The following is a 19,606-nucleotide window of genomic DNA, read 5'->3' as shown; positions in this document are numbered from 1 at the left end:
CAGTTATCAGGGAAAATACTAACTCATAATTCGTTCAATTTTCAAAGTATTTATTGTCTTTCACTTTTTCAAATATATTTTCATGCCTTCATTTAGACAAGGAAGTCAAATTTAAAAATCTCGTATTAACCTTTTGCTTTTGCATTATTTACAAAACAATTTTTTTCAAGTTCATATATCTATGTATAATATTATTTACAATTTCATTGTATGATATATAAAGGCTGTTTTCAAATATCAAGTTAGCTGAATTATTATTGTGGAAGTTATTCTTCATTGTTTTAGCTAAAGAGGAAATTTTTTTCAGCAATGAGCAATAATGGCAAAAAGCGCCAAAAACTAGTCTTTCGTTTGAGTTTTGATCCAAATTTTCGTTTTGGGTTAACACTCAAAACCTTTTTTAAACAGTTAGAAACTAATGTACTATGACGATAAAAGGCTGTTTGAAGCACTTTCTGAATAACAAGATTTTAGCCTTGTACAACAGCCTTTCTTCAAGAAAATAGTTTTTGGCGCTCACTGCTTGAATACGAAAAGAATTCTCTATTAATATCTAATGTAATATCAGTTATTTCAAAATGGGCTATCTTGTGTGAATCTAGTAAAGGACGACTCAAGCTTTTCCTACATATTACGAAGTTTCTATCATTGAATTGCATGGGAAAAAAATCTAGGCTAGACCGAATAACTTTCTTCGCTTTTGACCAAAACTTTAATCATTTGCTCTGCAGTACTTTCACATTCATATTTTTTCGAAATACTCTTCTCGAGGCAATAGTCTACGAAAAAGCGTATAAAAATACAGCAAAGGTTTAAAAAGAATTAGTAAATAACGCTTGATTTTGCCTATTCTTTTGATCAATTTTTCAAAAAATATTGATATAATACTTACGTAGAAATTTCAGAATTTTAAAATGCTAAAAAGGAGGGTTATTTTATTGAGAAATGGCGCTTTGAATATTTTGTAAACTCTATTTGAAATTGCAGCCAATATATTTTTCTTCATAAAACTTTAACTATGTACAAATATATATTTTTGTGTTATATTTTTCGTGTTTTTAAATATAAAAAAAGGTTAAAATTGGATTATATATAAAGATATTTATATCGGTGTCGTCACAAGTCCTGGACTTCGGCTACTTGGAACAATCTCAGATCCACACGGAAGAGAAGAAAAATTAAAAAATCCGTAGTTACTATTCGCTACTGGCGTCTTCAACTCATCCACTCTCCGCGCTGGTTGGTTCGCAGACTCCCATTTCAATAATTGTCCCATAAAATTGAAATTCGGTGAGATAATCGAACGACGCTTTTTGACGAACTCGTACGCCTCGTCCAGTCGGAATCGAAGCCTACCGATGAGATACGCAAGGCAAATCGTAGCTGATCTTGATATTCCTGCTTGGCAATGCACAAGTACACGTCCACCGGAGTTTTTGACGCTATCTGCAATAAAATCGAAAGAGCAATAAGTTCCCTTGCTAACATTACAGTAATAGATCAAGCAAAAGTAGCCTTCCACCCCAAAATATATCCAATATATACACTTAAAACATGTTTTAATATTTAACAAAAAAACAAAACAAAAACCAAAAAAATCATGAGGATTGGTCGTGTATATAGGAGCACCAAACTTGTTTTGAAATATAATCCGTGTAAATCTATCCATCACATCCTGGAATTAAATTTCTATAGTACAAGCACATGTCGACAAAGTGTTATGCCCTCAGGCCATTTTCTATTTTATCAGGAACTATATAGAGCTTTATTTCAACAAATTCCCCCTCCTCTGACTTGATTACAGTTTTATCCACGTCTTTATGAAACCTTTTTTAAGTGGTTGAACTATTTGATAAAGTAAAATTGTATTTTGTTCCTACGCGTACGCTCCGCCTTGCCAGCTGTGTGTTGCCCGCGATTTAGTCATACCTAAAAATAACTCTTCGAGTCACATGGAATACGAAATGTTGTTGTTTTCTTTTTCTTACCTATGAATTGAGCAGTTTCTTCAAACCAGCTTTCTATATCTGCATTATAAGTATCGTCTACGGGGATGTTTTTATACTCAAATGATCCTTGGAAGTAATTTGGGATGTTTCTCGAGATATTCATAATTGTAGTGATACCCAAACGTTGTAGAAGATCAATCCTAGAGGCATGCACCTCGCTTCCCAAATAAAGATAAGGCAAGATCTCTACGGGTTCGTTTTCATTGTCTTCTTTACAAGGATATTTTTCTTTCTTGGGGTCATTTTCGAAGCGAGGGCTGAATGTCTTTCGTGCATCTCCGCTTTTTAGCTTTAGCGCCAGTGGGCTTGTTTGAGACGATGAATAGTGATGAGGCTTGACGAACTCGCACATGGATGGGTATAACGAAGAAAAGCGTTGAAATCCTCCTGTAAAAATTCAAAAAAGACGATTAAATTCCAAAAATACTTAAATATGAACTGTAGTGTTTACAAAGAGTTATATAAACAGTTATCAAGCTAGTAGCAGTTAAGCAAGGACGCTTCATTTCAAAAAATATATCAGAAAAAGAAAAAAGGATGTTTCCATTGTGTTAAAGTAACACGAGGTCGGATTTTTACTTCAAATTTAAAAAGAACTCTAAAAAAGAATCATTTTATACTTACTCGGTGACCAAAATAGGAAGCTAATGCTCAAAAAAGTTTTCTTAAAGTTGTATTTTGACGTTTAGAACTGTACTTCTCAACTGAATCGCATACATAAACTATGCTCTCTCGTTTTGGACGCGAATGATGTCATGAATGGACTCTTGTGCCCACAACTACAATTAGCATTTGAACAAAGACTAGACTACGATCAACTCATTATGCACCATCCGCTTGCACGCGCCGAGGGTTGGGGGAAATAAGTCATTATTCGTCCACGTCATTTAATCAAATGCGAAACTAAAGGCTGTGAGTAATATTTTATTAAGATTCTTGTCTGACCTGTTTTCTTTCGAAGGCTTATACTCATTCCAATGAACTCGGAAAAAATGGCGGGAAAAAAAGTGGGCGGAAATAAGACGACAATGAATCAAAAGCGAAAACTTATTCAATTGAACTGGGGGGAAAATGGTGGGAAAATAATTTGAGGAAATAAGTATTGGCGTCATTGAACCGAAACCAAAGCCTAAACGTTTTGAGTAATATTTTATGAAGATTGTTAGAAGTCACGCTTTCTCTCGAAGCTTTATCCTCAATCTCATTTATTCACAAAAATGGCGGGGGAAATGTGACGAAACAAAAGCGCGCACGCGCAACATTAAAAACATCTCAAAAACTAAAAACACTTTTTTTCTTTGTCCTATATCCTTAACAACAATAAAGTTAAAATTATTTGTATCAAAATAATTTATATTTTTATTATTGGTTTTCAGAGTATTGGAAAATAGGGTTGTAATGACTACTTGATACTGTGTCTCGCCACGTTTGTCTTTCCACTTTCGACGTGTCAGATAGGCTCGAGTTGTTTAGACTAGAAAGGTGATCATACGATAATTATTCTTGAAAAAGAACAATAGACCAAGCTAAAAGGGACTTTTATTTAAGAGAACGATACCTCTTTGATAAAACTGTCATTTTGAAAGTATTTACTTTGATTTTAGACTTTGATGTTGTAAAAACAATTCGTTTAAACACAAGAAAAGAAAAGAAAAGAAAAGAAAAGAAAAGAAAGAAAGTGAATAAAAAAATTTCAATCGCAAAGTTTTTTTTAGCTTAAAATTATTTTCTTCGGCCTAAATAAGCTTTTCATAGGTTTGAGAACGATCCTCGTATTATTATTTAAATAAGCTGTAACAGTTACAATGTTTTCTAAACTTATCTTGTTTCTGTTTTCGAAAATAGAATTGAGTGATCATCAACGGACATCCGAAAACACCACAAAATATTACTATTTATCTGACAACGTTTCCCCACTAAGGAAATGATGAAGTCTTTGGTTAAAAGCGAAATATTGTGAACAGACCAAAACTGAATCGAGGTTTGAAATCGGATTTTTTACACCACGCCTATTGCACGTGCCAGAAGCGAGGAAAAAATCAAAAATCTTTTATTCTTTAGTGTTTTGATTGAATTTGGAGTACAGTTTATACAGCGTGGGCGGTAGAGAGTCGAATCAAAGTTAATGACTGTTGAATTTGTAACGAAATTTGTAGACCAATGTATCGTTCCAAAGAATGGGCCGTTATATTGATCTATTGAAGCAAAAACATAAAATGGCGCGAAACTCGTTGCACGTTTACAAACAACGAACAATGGCCTGGTGGCAAACAGGCCATTGTGAAAATATCCCGCCATTCGAGACAAAGGCGCCGATTCATTCATTCATCGAGAGATCTGAAGCGATTATGTACATAAAATTAAAACATCCCTTTGTGAAAGTTGTCGTGATGTGTTTACGAGCCCAGAACGGTCTTACGACTCTAATGAAATATGGCACTTGTATTCGTAGAACTGAAGTATTATTTCAAGGTTATCAAAATTCTTTTAGTTTTTATCACATGGACAGAGTAACCCCTATTTGCCATTTATGCTAGTCAAGTCTCCTTGTTTGCACGTGGCAGTACTCCAGTACAATTTTCACAATAGACAAGAATCTCTAGTACTACTACGTATAAACGCTATTATTAAACTGTCTATATTCTTAAGTTTTCTTAAAAATAGAAAATTCATACTAACCTTTAAGGAAAAAGTGCTTGGATCTTTTTCTTTCTCTTCGTAGTAGTGTAGCAACTATTTTGATAGTTGTATCCGGCTCAAGTTCGTTCCAATTAAAAGTTTCTTCATCGTAATAAATCAAAGTTTCTGCTTCGTCTATGGCGAGTTTCGATTCCGGACAAGTCAATAAACTTGATAAAGTCGCACTACCTCGTTGTAATCGTCTTTTAAGTATCGGGGGGCAGTGGATATTGAGTGAGTCCTTAATGTGGGCCACGTTATAGGCCAAAAACGAACGGCAGTCTACAAAAATGCAGCGATGTGGTTTGGTACGGGCCAAGTTGAGGGATGTGAGAGGCGAGATTTGTATTACATCCTCGGAATCCATCGCCACCATTTTGATTCCACCAAATACGCGGGCCGTGTTGAGGTTTTTCTCTTTACAATGGATTTTTCTGTAGTAAAAAAAACCCTGAATTAATATGTGTTTTAAATTGTCTCACACGCTCGAGCCAGTTAACGTGCTATAAGCTACATGCGCTAATGTTTACATCTCGTTCCACGGCGTTTTATAGCCCCTAAACCAACCTCGTGACAAAATATTCTATTTTTACATCCAAAACAGTTGTACGTCACGATATAGGCGTGATTTCACCCATGTGACATTTTTTCGTATTTTGAATGATTCGATCACTGAAAACAATACTCTCTCGTTCCTTTTATGGAAATGACAGGTTAAACACCAATCGGATACAGCCATGAAACATTGGATCTGCGACAGGCTATTTCAAATGACGTAATAGTGTTCAAAGATCGTCAAAAAAATCTCTGAAACAAACCCTCGTAAAATAGCAAAAATGTCTGTAACGTACAGTAAAATATTCACTCTATGATGTAATGACTATTGGCAAAGTTATTTTCTACAAATTTTAAGTAAAAATATTAGAAATTTTAAGAAGAACTTCAGCATTTTAACCAATGCAACTCAAATATGGTAGGCAACTTAATAAGAGTAATCCAGCACCGCTCGATAGCTGGATTTTCATTGCTCCCTAAGTACAGTACCACTTTTGTAAGGTTAGATTTAGTGAGAATCCATGGCAATATCTATAGCCATTCTTTAACATAAAATAAAAGTTATTTGAGATATGAAATTTGTAAGTCCATCAGAAATGTTAACAGTATTATGTTAATCGGGTCACGTAAGCATATAACTATATGCATACTTAAACTATGACTTGGCAGTATTCTCGGCTATGTTTATGTTTATTAAATAAGCTTTAGAGACCTAGCTAGTGACTGTAAAATCACTTCTAAGTGGAATGTTTTGAATACCGCTTTAACAAAAATAACTCGATCTCTACAAAGTCATTTGCTTATTAGTATTTCCAGTGGGAAAAAATAGACTAAAGTCTGACAAAATTGGTGATACTGAAAGAAACACGCTATCGAATAACGGTTCATAAAATATATTGTTTTTATTTTTTACTTCATAAACAAATAAAAAAAAAGTCACGAAAACATTGAAAGCCAGTTTTAAAAAGCTGTTTTTGATACTCAGGCTGAAAAAGCTTTCTTTGCACTGTAAATATTATGGATACGAGCCTCCTTGTTAAGCTTTACAGCTTTGCTTAGTGGCAAATGTTTAGTCAAATATGTTTAAACTTTAAAAAAAAAAAAAATTAAAAAAAGCTTTAGCAATTCGCGATCTAAATCTATGATTTTCATAGTAAATTGCACAAAATTCAATTTTTAAACCAGGGCGCAACACATAATCAGAAAATGAATATATATTTTCATAAAAATACTTGTTACTTTGCTACTTTTTTAATAGACCTTTCCGCTTCAGCCTTCATAAGGTGAGCAGAAAGGAAAAAATACTGATAAAATATCATTAGATTGAAACTCATATTTTTGTCAAGATAGAAATATTTTTACATTTCATGCCCACCTTATTGAGCTACGTTATTTGGGTGCAGTACGGGTGGATATATATTTTAAACTTCGAGTTCGAGTATTTTGTCGAGCCTGTCAGGGCGATAAGATACTATGAAGAAGAGAAGAAATATCCACTCTACTACACCCTAAAATGTCCAATAATTTATTTATTCGACTATTTTTTGTGACTAAAGATGGCACGTGACTGTCATTGATTGTCGCAAGATATTACAAAATTACAAAATATACAAACATGTTGTAGCAGGAAAGCACGTAAAATAGGCTAGGCAATAGTGGAATTTCCTAATTAATCGGCTATTTTATACTTTTTGGGGACACATGGTTAGCGCTAACCATGGCTAGCGTCTGTTGATTACAGACGAAACGCGTCGGAGTAATAAAAGTTTAAAAAACCTAAGGAAAGATCAGTTGTTCATTTGTGCTGCTCACCTGTACACAACATTTTTTTTTTACATTTATTTAAAAAATTGTTTAAAAAAAATTGGGCTATAGCCCCCAGTTTCCTCTCTGCAAAACAGTAGTACCGTTCGTTCCCAAATTGTTGAGGCTAAATTTTTGTTGAAGTTGAAGAGGAATTTTGTGTTGAAGTTGGGCGATATAAGGTATTGATTTTGGCATTAACTTGAGGTTGAAGCGATTGTGAGATGTCGAATTTGAATGAGATTTTGTGTTGACCACGAAAAAAATATTGTTTCGATATACATGTAAAGGACAACTCCTCAATTCATTCTTTCTTTTATTAATTAGCTTATTTACATTCATAATATCATATTTTTATGGTTTAATCCTAGTTACGATACCTAGTTACGTTATTGTTTTTCTTTGTTTATTCCCGCTTTTGTTAGCGTTGTAAAATGATCCTTTAGCGTCACCACGCGCATATAAAAGGCCATAAGCGTCCCTATTAGCCAGTTTTTTCCAAATAGTTACTCGTAAATATTGATTGTGTATCCAAACTCCTTTCGAATACGTTCCTTTGGTAAATCCTTGGTTTTTAGAGGCAAGCGGGATCGATATGTAAGTACTCCTTTATTTCTTATTTAGATATTTTGTTCGAAAAACTCAAAACGCCCACGCTATCAAAATGAGTTTTATACTGCTTTATGCCATGATTATACTTATTATATTATCTTTCTTGCGAGTAATATTCATTTATTATGTTGTTGTTAAATGTATTCATAAAATGCCAGTTTTCTCATTCAAATCATGTTGGTAATTAGTTTTTAATGTGAGCTGTTACAATGTTGTATTGCAGTTTACGTATTGGTATCAATAAATTTGCGTTTACTCAGTGATCGTCCTGGTAGCGTGAATATTTGGTATCGCTCGCAGTAAAGTTCGCCCGCAAAAGCATCTTAGTCAGTGGTCGCGACGCCTGGGACGTGGGATTTTCGTCGATACGAATCTCGCCTGCACGCCCTCCTCGGTTGCCCCAAGGCTAAAACGCTTACAATACAAATAATTTGTTGATTTTGACCGTGTTAACATTCGTTGAATTTTGCACCATTCCGCCAACCATAGTACTCGCGCCAGATTTTCTGTCTGCGATATTTGTATTCCACTAAGGTTGTTGATAAAGATGTCTAATTATATGTTATATTGCTTATTAATTGGGAATAAAAAAAACGTTTTTGAAAGTAACAGTTCAAAACTCGAAACTGTAAAGTGAAATGAATCTTCACTGATTGTTTCTAGTACTTCATAGAGTGAAACTTAAGGTTTGAATTTCGTCAATGTTTCATTCATACAATGTATTAGAGGACACACTCGATCACTCGAACAAGAAAAATGCATGTATAAATCAAATCATCCCTTGAGCTAATCGATTGGAAATCAGATTTATTCTGATCATTCGGTGTATTTGAACTCAAGGCTTGCTCTGTTTAGAGCCAGGGTTTGAAACAGTAGAGGAAGTTCAGGAAATATCCTCACAAGTGTAGCCTTTAGGTATATTGATATTATTATCATTATATTGACAGAGTAATAAGATTTATTTTGATCACTCAGTGTATTCGAACTCAAAACAGTACAAAGTTCAGGAAATTGTTCGAGTGTCGATCCCTACTATGATTTTGACAGTCGAGTTTAAGGTATTGCGTACAGAATTACTAATTGACTCAGCAATTGTTGTTATGTTAGTTAATCATGTCTTTTAGCACAAACTCTCACACTTCCAGATGAAACATGATTATTTGTTTACATTTTTGCAAGGAAGCTAACCTTTCCTCTCCGGAAAGGACTGAAGTAACGTGATGAAACACGCTATTGCGATAATTTACTTTTCGTCATATATATATTTACATTTTTTAAACTCGATTTTTAAATTTTCTTTCTTCTCTTCTCTTCTCTTCTCTTCTCTCCTTTGCTTCTTGGCTTAGTTTCATATCAATTTTATCGTCCCCCGAAAAAACTTCTGGACTATTTTATTTTTTCTCTTCTCTACTCCCCTCTTTACTCTTCTTCTTTTCTCTTTTCTCTCTTTTTTTCTTTTTCTTCTTTCTATCTCTCTCTTATATCCATTTTATCGAACACTTGAAACAGCCTCTAGGACACGTCTTCAAACCCTCTTCGCTTCTCTCTATGTCAGTAGCAAAAGTACACGAAACTTAATTATATAAAGACGTGCATGGATAACTTCGTGATTATAAAATCATTTACCTGCTATTGGCTGGCCGGGTTAATCTGTACTTTGACATAATATCAATCCACCGGATTCAATAACTAATACAAATGCGATGATCTCACTCCAATAACATGCTTTTTTTCGTTTTCGATTTGTCGATGAGATAATAATCGGAAATTGTTTTTAATCCTGATGTAGGATTAATCCGTAAAACGCTTTTTTAGTTAACGATAACTCACGAATTGGCTTCGAGTTGTTTTAGCGAATTTTTAACTGATACAGAAAGAGATCAGTTACTTTTCACTGAAGTTACTCTTGCTTTTGTTCAATGCCGTAGTTGTCATTATTGTTGTTGTTGCGGTCATTAGTTGTTACGGCTGCTGCTTATGTTATTATTATTCGTGCTGTTGCTGTTAAGTTGTTGTTGTCGCTGCTGTTGTTGTTCTAACAACTTAAACTGAGTTGTTGTTGCTGTTGTTGCTGCTGTTGTTGCCGTTGTTGTTGCTGTTGTTGTTGCTGTTGTGGTTGCTGCTGTTGCCGTTGTTGTTGTTGTTGCTTTTGCTGTTGACGCAGTTGTTGCTGCTTTTGTTGTTGTTGTTGTGGCTGTTGTTGTGTGTAGCTGTTGTTGTTGTTGTTGTTGTGGATGTAGTTGTTGTTGTGGCAGTGGATGTTGTTGTAGTTGTGGCTGTTGTTGTTGTGGCAGTAGATGTTGTTGTTGTTGTGGCTGTTGTTGTTGTTGAGGTTGTGGCTGTTGTTGTAGTAGTTGTGGCTGTTGTTGTTGACATTGCTGTTAAGCTGTTGCTGCTGCTGTTAAGCTGTTGCTGCTGCTGTTGTTGCTGTTTTTGGCAGCGTACACGCGCATGATATTGATTATTTTTTGCTATATATTTTCTGGCATTTGGTTATCATATTATCGTCGTTTAGTTTATGGTTGTTTTTCCTACGCTAATCGTCGAAAACAATTTAAAAAATCAGTCTAAATGCACAGATTCCCAAGAAACGAAGCTTGATAATCATCACGTGCCCTGATTACCTAAAACACGAGCATTTGAGGCTAAACGATAAATGCTTTAATAAACGGCAAAGCACGTCAACGCATGAGTCATCATTGAGAATAACGCTTGACGCCAAAGCTCTAGGGTAAGCTCATCTATTTTATGAAGAGTCTTGATGTAGTATTGTATGTTCAATCAAAACTAGCCTGAGGATGAGAGATAAACTAGTGATTGCCAATAGTTTTCTAGTGTTAGGATCAAGTATTCTTCCATCAAGAAAAGGCATTCAAAAGTCGTGTTTCCTAAAATAGCCGAACGGCTTAGCTACTTGATATTATAGAATCAAGTGCCATGAGATGAGTATTATCAATCACTCTTCAACACCACTCGAGGCTTGCCTTCTTCTCGGATCTCCTTGACAAGAACATGAAAGGAAATCTAGAAAAACTAAAAATGGACATACATGGACAAGAAAGCCTAAAAGCAAGCAGATTCTTGTAATTAAGTGAGATGAAGCGTGATAAAAGTCATGGAAAACTGATGCTTGTTGATCTTGATCCAATATTTTTTCAATGTACAATGCGTGGCATTGCTTAGGGACCGGTCATTATTTAAGTCGGAGGGGAGGGGAGGGGGCTGGTGGAGGAGAAAGTGTTTTTGATACCAAACATTTTCCAGACCCCTACCTAAAATAGCATTGATGTTTTTCGGGTACCCCCTTCAATCGCTTAAAAAATCCTCCTAATCCTCTCAATCCTCCTTTTGACCTTTGAAGGCCCCCCTTGTTCCACTAAAAAAAATTCGAGGCTCCCCCCCCCCCCCATTTTTTCCTCCAACCCCCACCCCCCCTTCCTCCCTCCCAATCCCCCCCCTCCCTTCCTCCCTCCCCCCCCCCCCCCCCCCCCCCGCCCCCCGACTTAAATAATGACCGGTCCCTTATTATTGGAGAAAGAGATTCAGTTCATAGCAACTGAAGAAGAAGAAGAGAAAAAAAGGGAGGAAAGATAAAGGAGTACCGAAATAAATCAATCTTTTAGTCGATAAATAACGAAACTATTTCTCGCAAACAATCTGAAAAGATAGGTTGTACATGATAAACTAAGTAAGTTTTAATGTGGTAAACAACAAAAAATATTTCAAATTGCGCTTGGTATTGCGAGTAATCATTGCGTGACGACCGACACTAAAAACGGATGCGAGGGAGACTAGGGAGGAATGAGACATCCTTAAAGTGCACGAAAAAACTTTAATCTTAAAGTGTATATGACACGAAAACATTTCATCGTTTAAAATGTATAGTTTGTTAATAATAATAAATATGTCGCAATAAAATTTGTTTCAAAATCTTATTTCTTGAGATATGTGAGAAAATTAAGCCCAATTTGTGACGTCATTTTGTTGACACGTACTCTAGATTCGGTAGTAATGCACTAAATATAAATTGTAATTCATATAAAATAACAACAAAAGGCATATTCTATTCAGCTTTATTTGATAGCTTACGTAGTACTCTTCAAATGTTGGGAAACTGAAAACTGTACTACCTGAAATTAAGATTCTACATTCAAACATATTTTGTGTATTTGCAACTAAATCTGGAGACTCGTAAACAAAATGACGTCACAACTTGTGCTAAATTTTCTTGAATTTCTAGAGAAATACGTTTTTGAAACAAATTTAACCGTGATATTCTTATTAATGCCAATAAACTACACATTCTTAACATTAAAATTTTTTCGTGTCATATGCACTTTAAAAATGTGTAGTTTATTGGCATTATTAAAAATACCACAGTTAATTTTGTTTCATAAACGTATTTCTCTAGAAATTCAAAATTTAGCACAAGTTGTGACGTCATTTCGTTTACAAGTCTCCAGATTTAGTTGCAAAATATGTTTGAATGTAGAATCTTAATTTCAGGTAGTACACTTTTCAGTTTCCCAACATTTGAAGAGTACTACGTAAGCTATCAAATGAAGCAGAATAGTATATGCCTTTTGTTGTTATTTTACTACATTACTCACCGAAACTAGAGTGTGTCAACAAAATGACGTCACAAATTGGGCTTAATTTTCTCACGTATCTCAAGAAATAAGCTTTCATTTCGTTACGATATATTTATTATTACTAACAAACTATACATTTTAAACGATGAAATGTTTTCGTGTTCATACACCTACTTGCGAGAAGGTTATCATACAAGAATAGAACATTTGTAATTTAGTAAATTAGTGATTTTTTACCGATCAGTAATCAGTAAATCAGTAAATTTACTAAATCACTAATTTACTAAATTACAAATGTTCTATTCTTGTATGACAACCTTCTTGCAAGTAGGTGTATACACTTTAACTACTTGATCCAAATACAAGAATGCTGTATGTAAAAATTAGGCCGGGCTGATTAACACCTTTGCTTTTAGCTTGCTTCCGACATTCTAGACTAGAAGCTAATGAAGGAAGACAAGGAATGAAATCATTAGTGTCAACAAGGGAGATAAGTCTCTACCGCCGAGCAAGTTAACACCGTTGATAACGAAACCGTTTACATTCCCGCAGTAAACTAAAATGCAAATTATTAGAAATATTTTAAATTTCGAAAACTTAGAAAAAAATGCCTTACTTTGGTATTACTAACATATTTGGATTGTTATGTATGTATGGCCAAGCCTAAACCACGGAAAAATCACGCGGTTTAGTATTGAGCAATGAACAATCTACTCCCTGCCGGGCAGGGGGGTTATATATACAGTACTGTATTGCATTTTCTACTATTAGTGACTTTGCTTGTATTTAATAAAAAGATAGAGGATTTATTGTGTTGAAAACGAATAAAAGAAATAGAAAAAGTTGAACTTTCTTTGTCGACTTAAAGTAAACTAAGAAAACTTCAACAGAAATAGAATCGGCAGAAAGAAAAACGCGAATTGATGATAAATGTTTCTTAACTGTATGCTTCGTAAATTGTCACTTGTGAAAATAAATTGAGTTAAATAAGATATAAAAATCTTCAACTTTTTGCAAAATAAATTAAGAAGCAAACGACTATCGTCAATAGAAGCAAAACTAGTTGAGATTCGATGCAATGTTTCCCACTTCCGTTCTGAAACTTTCTTACACCTGAATATTATTTTGGATAAACTATTTCTGAATGTTATCAGTTCAAAAATAAAATATTTATCTCGTACCTTGACTTTTTAGCTTTCATTGTCGTAAGTATTCAGATAAAGCTTCTCTCACAACATGCCCTCGTACAATACAACAAGTTTCGACGCCAAAAATATTCCGTTATTTACCTCCGTAAAGGTCCCGTTTTGTCTGCTCCGAAGGACTTGGTTGTTCGTGGACGTACTTTCTATACTGAATCACTGACTCAATTGAATAGCGATGGTCAGGCTTGGTTTTATAGTTTTGGCAAAGAAATCCGATTACATTCTATAAATACAAGCCATTACTGTGACCTTAGTGTGAATTAGGGAAATGATATACCGACGATGACTGATATCACTCTGGACTTCCGGGCCAACCCTTCGCCACCAAGACGGAAGTGGACTTTTAGCAGACCTAGCCCATACTAGTTATTAACTATGCCTAGCCCATTGACCAGTGTCTTAAGGTTTTGAAAAATGATTTGTCATAATAGTCGCTCTATTAGTTAGCCTTGCCCCGATTTTGATCAGCCCCGGCTTGATCAGTTAAGGGTTTGACCTGTGAGTCAACCGTGCAATGAGTAGATCAACATTGAGGTTCATTTTCAGGGGGTTAGCCGTGCAATGTCTTTGATAAGCACAGAGGTTGTTTCAGGGTACAATCTATGATTTGAGTCGTGCCCTGATCTGTGGTTTAGCCGTGCCCTGACTCGGACTTGCTCCAGAAGTCGTTGAGGGTTTGTTAAACTGTATGGTACTGTACATGTCGGTTTGGTTTGGCTATCAGATACAGCTTACTTGACTGACTTTCCGTTGTTGTCTATCCAAACCATATTTAACAATTCGCCTTTTGAATCGCAAAAAATGACGCCAAAAACGTAAGCACATCTGACTTAAAAAACATGCCAGTTTTTAGGCCACAAAATAAACTCATCGATATTATAATTTTATAAAAGATGTAAATTCTAGGGGTGGTGTTGAACTTGATCTACATTCATCTAATGAATTACAGGCTTAGCTAGCCAGCCATACTTGGCTAAAAACTGGCATACTTGGCATAAAAACTAGGGAATGGGATACGGGGCTGGGGAGTAACCATCCAAACCAGGCCCAACCCAGACAACATTCATACTTCATTAATTATGATGTGGGTGTGGTTGTCTATATCAGTCAACTAATTTTTGATAGGATTTTCTAGAAGTGTGAACAAGTTGGTTTATATAAGACATTAATGCGACCTGTCGTCGTCATGCGATAAAATTGAAATCCGAACATGAAATGCACTAATGCAATTATTTTACTAGCTTGCTAAAACGAGTGGGGAAAGAAAAAATAAAATGGCAGCAATGATTTAAATCCACGATAAACTAATACAAAAAGTGTCATTGAGTTTTCATCTTACTTGTAAATAACTTACTGATAAGTTATATCTGACTTAGAATAACCAAAAATAGATACATTAATAACAGATTAATCAAGATAATAAAGCTAGTGAATAAATTTTCAGATTTTTAGAAATTTAGTTATGGTTTCAGAAGTAGATAATGTCTTTTTTGGATAGGTAGTAATTTACATTCTCCGTCTTAATACTGTGGTTACTCTATAACCGTGAAACTTTAGTAATACTAAATAGCACAATTTCATGCAAATTCCATTGTTTTCTATTTCAAGAAGGTCCTATGATTAAATTGTTCACTGTCTATATTGAATGAGGAGTAATACACAAGAATAAAGACAATTAAGCTTTTCATCGTAACCGAACATAATATACATCTGATGAAAAGATATAACTAGCTAAAAACTAGTGTGAGCTGCGTCGGTGTTTCTAATGAAACAGTAATGATGAAAAGGTAAATTATACACCGTGAAAAGATGAAAAAACTTACTGACGTTTCGGACGCTAGTCCTTCGTCGGAGTAAAAGAGTATACATCTGATAAATTGAATCTATTCAAATTACAGTTGGCCGAGGTCCTTCACCGAAGTTTCTTCCCCCCAGGTTAATCGATTTTGCGGAGGAATATTCATTCCTATATACACATATATATATACATATAGAATCTTTAAGATGGCTAGAATAATTGGCAGGGAAATTAGACTAGGAATTATACACAAGCCAAACTAAAAAGATTACTATATGTTTTGTTACATATGGCAGTTATACATGTTTTGTTACATATAGCATATTTAAGATGGCTAGAATGCAGTTACACTGATGTTTTGTTACATATAACATCTTTAAGATGGCTAGAATAATTGGCAGAAACTCACACAAGGAATTACAGAAGGAAAGCTAAAAAGTAAAGAGGATTACTATAGCCGGTTTTGTTATATATGACAGTTACATGTTTTGTTACTAAGATGGCTAGAATAATTGGCAGAAACTTACACAAGGAATTCAGTACGCCAACTGAAGGAATTACACAATTACACAACTAAAAACAAAAAGTTATAAGAGGATTACAAAAACTTGTTTTTTTCTTTGAGGGCTGAGGCTGCGGGGATGATGACTCATGCATCGTTAGGTGAGACTCTTCGATTGCTTCCGCGTTCAAGGTAGCTCGTAAAATTCTTAAGGTATTCTGATTAGAACGGAGCACGTTGGAGGCCTTTTTCTAGTCGCAAGGTACGTCTGTATGCGTTTCAATCGGCGTAAATACAAAATTTCAAGTACCAGTCATGAACGTAGCGGTTTATAGACTAAAGAATAAGTTATATAAACGAGAATAAAGGGGGAATACTTTTCAAGGAAGAGGAAAGAGTTTGCTTTCGAAAGTTTTTGAAAGTTTTGCCATCGCAATGGCAAGGACTAAAATATTCATTCATCATCCCTCAGGCAATACCCTCCTGCTTATAAACATGCCATCCCTGCTGAATGTCAATCATAACTGTGCTAGATTATTCTGTTCCTAAGGTAGGATTGGACGTAATAAACCTTCGTGGCTTAATCTTTCCGTTCGCCGTACGGGGAGTCAAATCGTCGCCTATTTGCAGAGGCACACCGCGAAAATAATCATAAATTCGCATGATTCGAGTAAAAAGACTGGGTACTTTTTAGGTTTTTTTTTTAGATTATTTGTTAAATGCTTTTCACAAACAAAATTTTTATTTCGTAAAGTGAGTTAAGGATGAGATGTCATAGTTCTGGCTAGATGGCTGGGCTGGGCAAGTGTAAAGTGCTGGGTGAGGCCTTCGAACCGGGAGGTCTTTCTTTTATCCTCTTCGCTGTATTTAATTAATCAAATGTCGATAACAGAATGTTTTGTCCATTTGTTTTCTGATGAGCTCAAAAGTAAGTCAGCATAGGTTAATCGACGGTTGGACTTTATGTGAGCGTTTATGTGATGAAGAGGTGTTGGAATAAAGACGTACTGTAAACTGACGTCTCGAAATTTTGACGTTGGTCTGAAGCTTCCAAATTAAAAAGATTCAGTGTGAACAAAGTGGGATTTTAGATACAGGTAGCAATAATAGTTAATAGTCGGGCACTGTCCTTACTTAGGTCTGTACCTCCAAGTACAACCCAAACCCGCCTACCTTAGCCTTGTTCACAACTAAGTACAGGATTGAATGCACAGAAATAGATAGATTACTCGTCCTTATATAACCAGGTAATCCAATCTGAAATTCTTTTTACATCACGTATCTAGACAAGTTCAACCTTGGTGGTTTGAATGTTTAGGTTAATTTAAAGAGGTATGTAAAACAGGACACTACGAGTAGATCTCCAACTGTCAAAACAGTCTCGGTTACTAAAGTAGATATGCTAGAATCATATTCATAAAGCATATTCATGTATCAGTAAACAAATCATTCTTAAAATTCTGTTGCATAAGAAGAAGAAGAAGAAGAAGAAAGGAGAAATAGAAAAAGCAAAAAAGACTGAGACGAAGGAGAAGGAGAAGGAGAAGGAGAATAAAAAAAACACAACTGACAATAAGAAACCCAACATTGGTTAAGATACAGCGCAAGTGAACCGACCGAACGTGTAAAAAGCAAAAGCTAAAAATGGAAAAAACCTAAAAAATATAGTATAACAAATCATTTCTGATTCCATCTCTCACTACTTTCTAACTTTCAAAGTAGTTTATGGTATCGCTTGTTGGATTGTAATTTTTTTGTGATATTATACGGAAAAATCCGAATGCTGCTCCCATGTCGGAAACACCTTTCTCTTCCTCAGTGACGACAGAATGACAAGGATTTAGATTGTACTGAGAAAAAAACCTTTTAAACTGTTGACCTTTGACAGGAAACCTAAATTACCTGAAGTTAACAGCTGCCACAACCCTTCTACTAGCTATTCAATGAGATACATGATACTTATTTGAAAGCGAGTAAATATGCTAGCCATGTTGGGTGATGCTCACAAATGATCATGCCACTTCCGTGTGCACGGTTTCTCGTATTTCACCCTACACGATTTAACAAGGACTTGTCCTTTTGTACAAATTGTACTATAATCAAATTAGCTCATAGCTCTCTAAGGAATGTAAAGCCTGCAAATTGCGGGGAGTTTTGGATTTCCATGCTTTTTTTCATTTATTTTCATTTTGAATGACAATTTTACCGGCTGCATTATCCAACATGGCCGCCACCGAAAAAAATCTTATTTCTTGCATTGACTTATATTTAACATATTAACCAGCAAATATCAGAATCCATTTCCTATATATAAAAACCTTGATTTTTCTTTAAGTTTTAATGAGTTACGCTGGGTCGGCACGTGTATCTTTATTCTGATTCGCCATAATTGAGGTCAGCGAACATTGTAATGGCATAGGAACAACACGTGCTTAATAGACTGTCTTGTATTCGGTTTGAAATATTAAAATACTGTGTCATTGTAGAGCTTCCCTCCTTAGTGGATTCAGAATGAGTACTTAGCTCGAAGTATTTCAGTTACTAAACTAATGAATTAATCGAAGGCAACGTACGGGCAGACAACAAATTCGTCCCGCTTTACTGAAAACTTTGCAGCGGACAGAATGTAAACTGTTTATCAAAGCTTTGTAGTTTTTCGTATTTTTCTTTGCTTATCACACTAAATATTGGAATTAAAATTTTTTCATAATTGTTTTTTCATCCAGGAAAAAAATGGATAAGAAAAATCTGAAATATGTCGTGCACTGAATAACCCAGCCGCTTTACCAGCCTTTACTTTCCCGCCTTTTATGCAAATCATGTACCTCGTGATTTTTGACAGGGCCATGCTTGTTATTTAGTCGGCCTCAATGAGAAAGTTGTTTTGTAAGATAATAGAAGCTGTAATAGTATAAGAGAACTGTTTAATCTTAATCATGGACACAACTTTAGACATGATGATGAAAAAATGGGATAACGTCTTCTTAGAATGCGTGAAAATTCAAATTATTCCTTATTATTGAAATATGAAAAGCATTATCGCTTCATTAATACTATTTGTAAAGTTTGCTTATGGAATTCCTTGTATCTATAACTTGTCCTGTAAAACAATATGAATTTTAACAGGGATTCTCTAATAAAAATGACTGAAACTAACTCGTGTAAATGCTACCAAAGAAATGCAAAGGAGCACGGATATTTGACTTTTGTTGATCATTAGTTTTTTCTTTTTTTTTCTTCCTTCTTCTTTCTCGAAAATGGTAGGAGAGGCTAAGATATGTCAGACACCGTGGCTCCCTTCAGTGACGACCACATGATCTTAACAGGTTCGCGCGCTTTTTTTTCATATCGCAACGTATTACTCATCCATTGATCCATTCACTTGTCTGTGTAAGACATGACTCATCAATATAACAATGCGTTCATAGTTACTAGTATTTTTTTTTTACTTTTAAATAGCTTGATGAATTCGAACTTGTTTACCACTGAACCAATATCAGAATATAAATGCAGGAAATATCGACTTTTAAACTCAATATGGGATGGAAAGGGTTATGAACTGTAATAGTATTTTTTTAACTTTTTTGTTAGAGTCTGAATTAAGTAAAACTCTCACTGAAATACTATGAAGTATTTTTACAGAGGATTTTATAAAACAATAAAGTTCATTTAATAACATTTAGATTGACTAGTTCTTACCTTAAATAGAGCTTCAGTCGACGTCCAGCATGTTTAGAACAGAGACCATTGTCTTTTGAGCGAAGATAACAACGATCCAGCTTGAGACAAACAAAAACCGGAAGTGACAATGGATGGTCAGAGAAAGCGCGACAAAAACAGGTGCCGGTTGT

The 19,606-nt window shown here is 35.0% G+C and overlaps 3 protein-coding genes across 4 annotated transcripts in view; 2 read left to right on the top strand and 1 right to left on the bottom strand.

Moving 5' to 3' along the window:
- Positions 1 to 33: 33 nt before the first annotated feature.
- On the bottom strand, positions 34 to 19,539 carry LOC116299033 (dual specificity protein phosphatase 1). Of its 2 annotated transcripts, none has more exons than XM_031707658.2 (4): positions 19,455 to 19,539; positions 4,689 to 5,122; positions 1,989 to 2,396; positions 34 to 1,446 (listed from the first exon to the last, which is right to left on the bottom strand). In XM_031707658.2, the coding sequence occupies exons 2-4, from the start codon at positions 5,062 to 5,064 to the stop codon at positions 1,103 to 1,105; spliced, it is 1,128 nt and encodes a 375-aa protein (XP_031563518.2). In that variant the 5' UTR covers positions 5,065 to 5,122; positions 19,455 to 19,539; the 3' UTR covers positions 34 to 1,102. The 2 variants fall into 2 exon arrangements, with proteins under 2 accessions (XP_031563518.2, XP_031563517.2); XM_031707657.2 differs by lacking the exon at positions 19,455 to 19,539 and adding an exon at positions 13,432 to 13,640.
- The window catches only part of LOC116299034 (ubiquitin-like domain-containing CTD phosphatase 1), a 19,714-nt gene continuing 7,666 nt past the window's right edge, over positions 7,559 to 19,606 (top strand). The window contains exon 1 of the mRNA XM_089028163.1: positions 7,559 to 7,643. The gene's annotated coding sequence lies outside the window, so the exon portion shown is untranslated. The remainder of the gene's footprint in view (positions 7,644 to 19,606) is intronic.
- The window catches only part of LOC116299039 (galactosylgalactosylxylosylprotein 3-beta-glucuronosyltransferase 3), a 26,329-nt gene continuing 14,323 nt past the window's right edge, over positions 7,601 to 19,606 (top strand). Inside the window, exon 1 of the mRNA XM_089028162.1 lies at positions 7,601 to 7,643. The gene's annotated coding sequence lies outside the window, so the exon portion shown is untranslated. The remainder of the gene's footprint in view (positions 7,644 to 19,606) is intronic.

Source organism: Actinia tenebrosa, unplaced genomic scaffold (genome assembly GCF_029948245.1).
Source record: "Actinia tenebrosa isolate PJP-AT-01 unplaced genomic scaffold, QUT_ActTen_1.0 PGA_scaffold12__29_contigs__length_12842862, whole genome shotgun sequence".
NCBI classification, from domain to species: domain Eukaryota; kingdom Metazoa; phylum Cnidaria; class Anthozoa; order Actiniaria; family Actiniidae; genus Actinia; species Actinia tenebrosa.
This window is presented reverse-complemented; position numbering and strand designations above follow the sequence as displayed.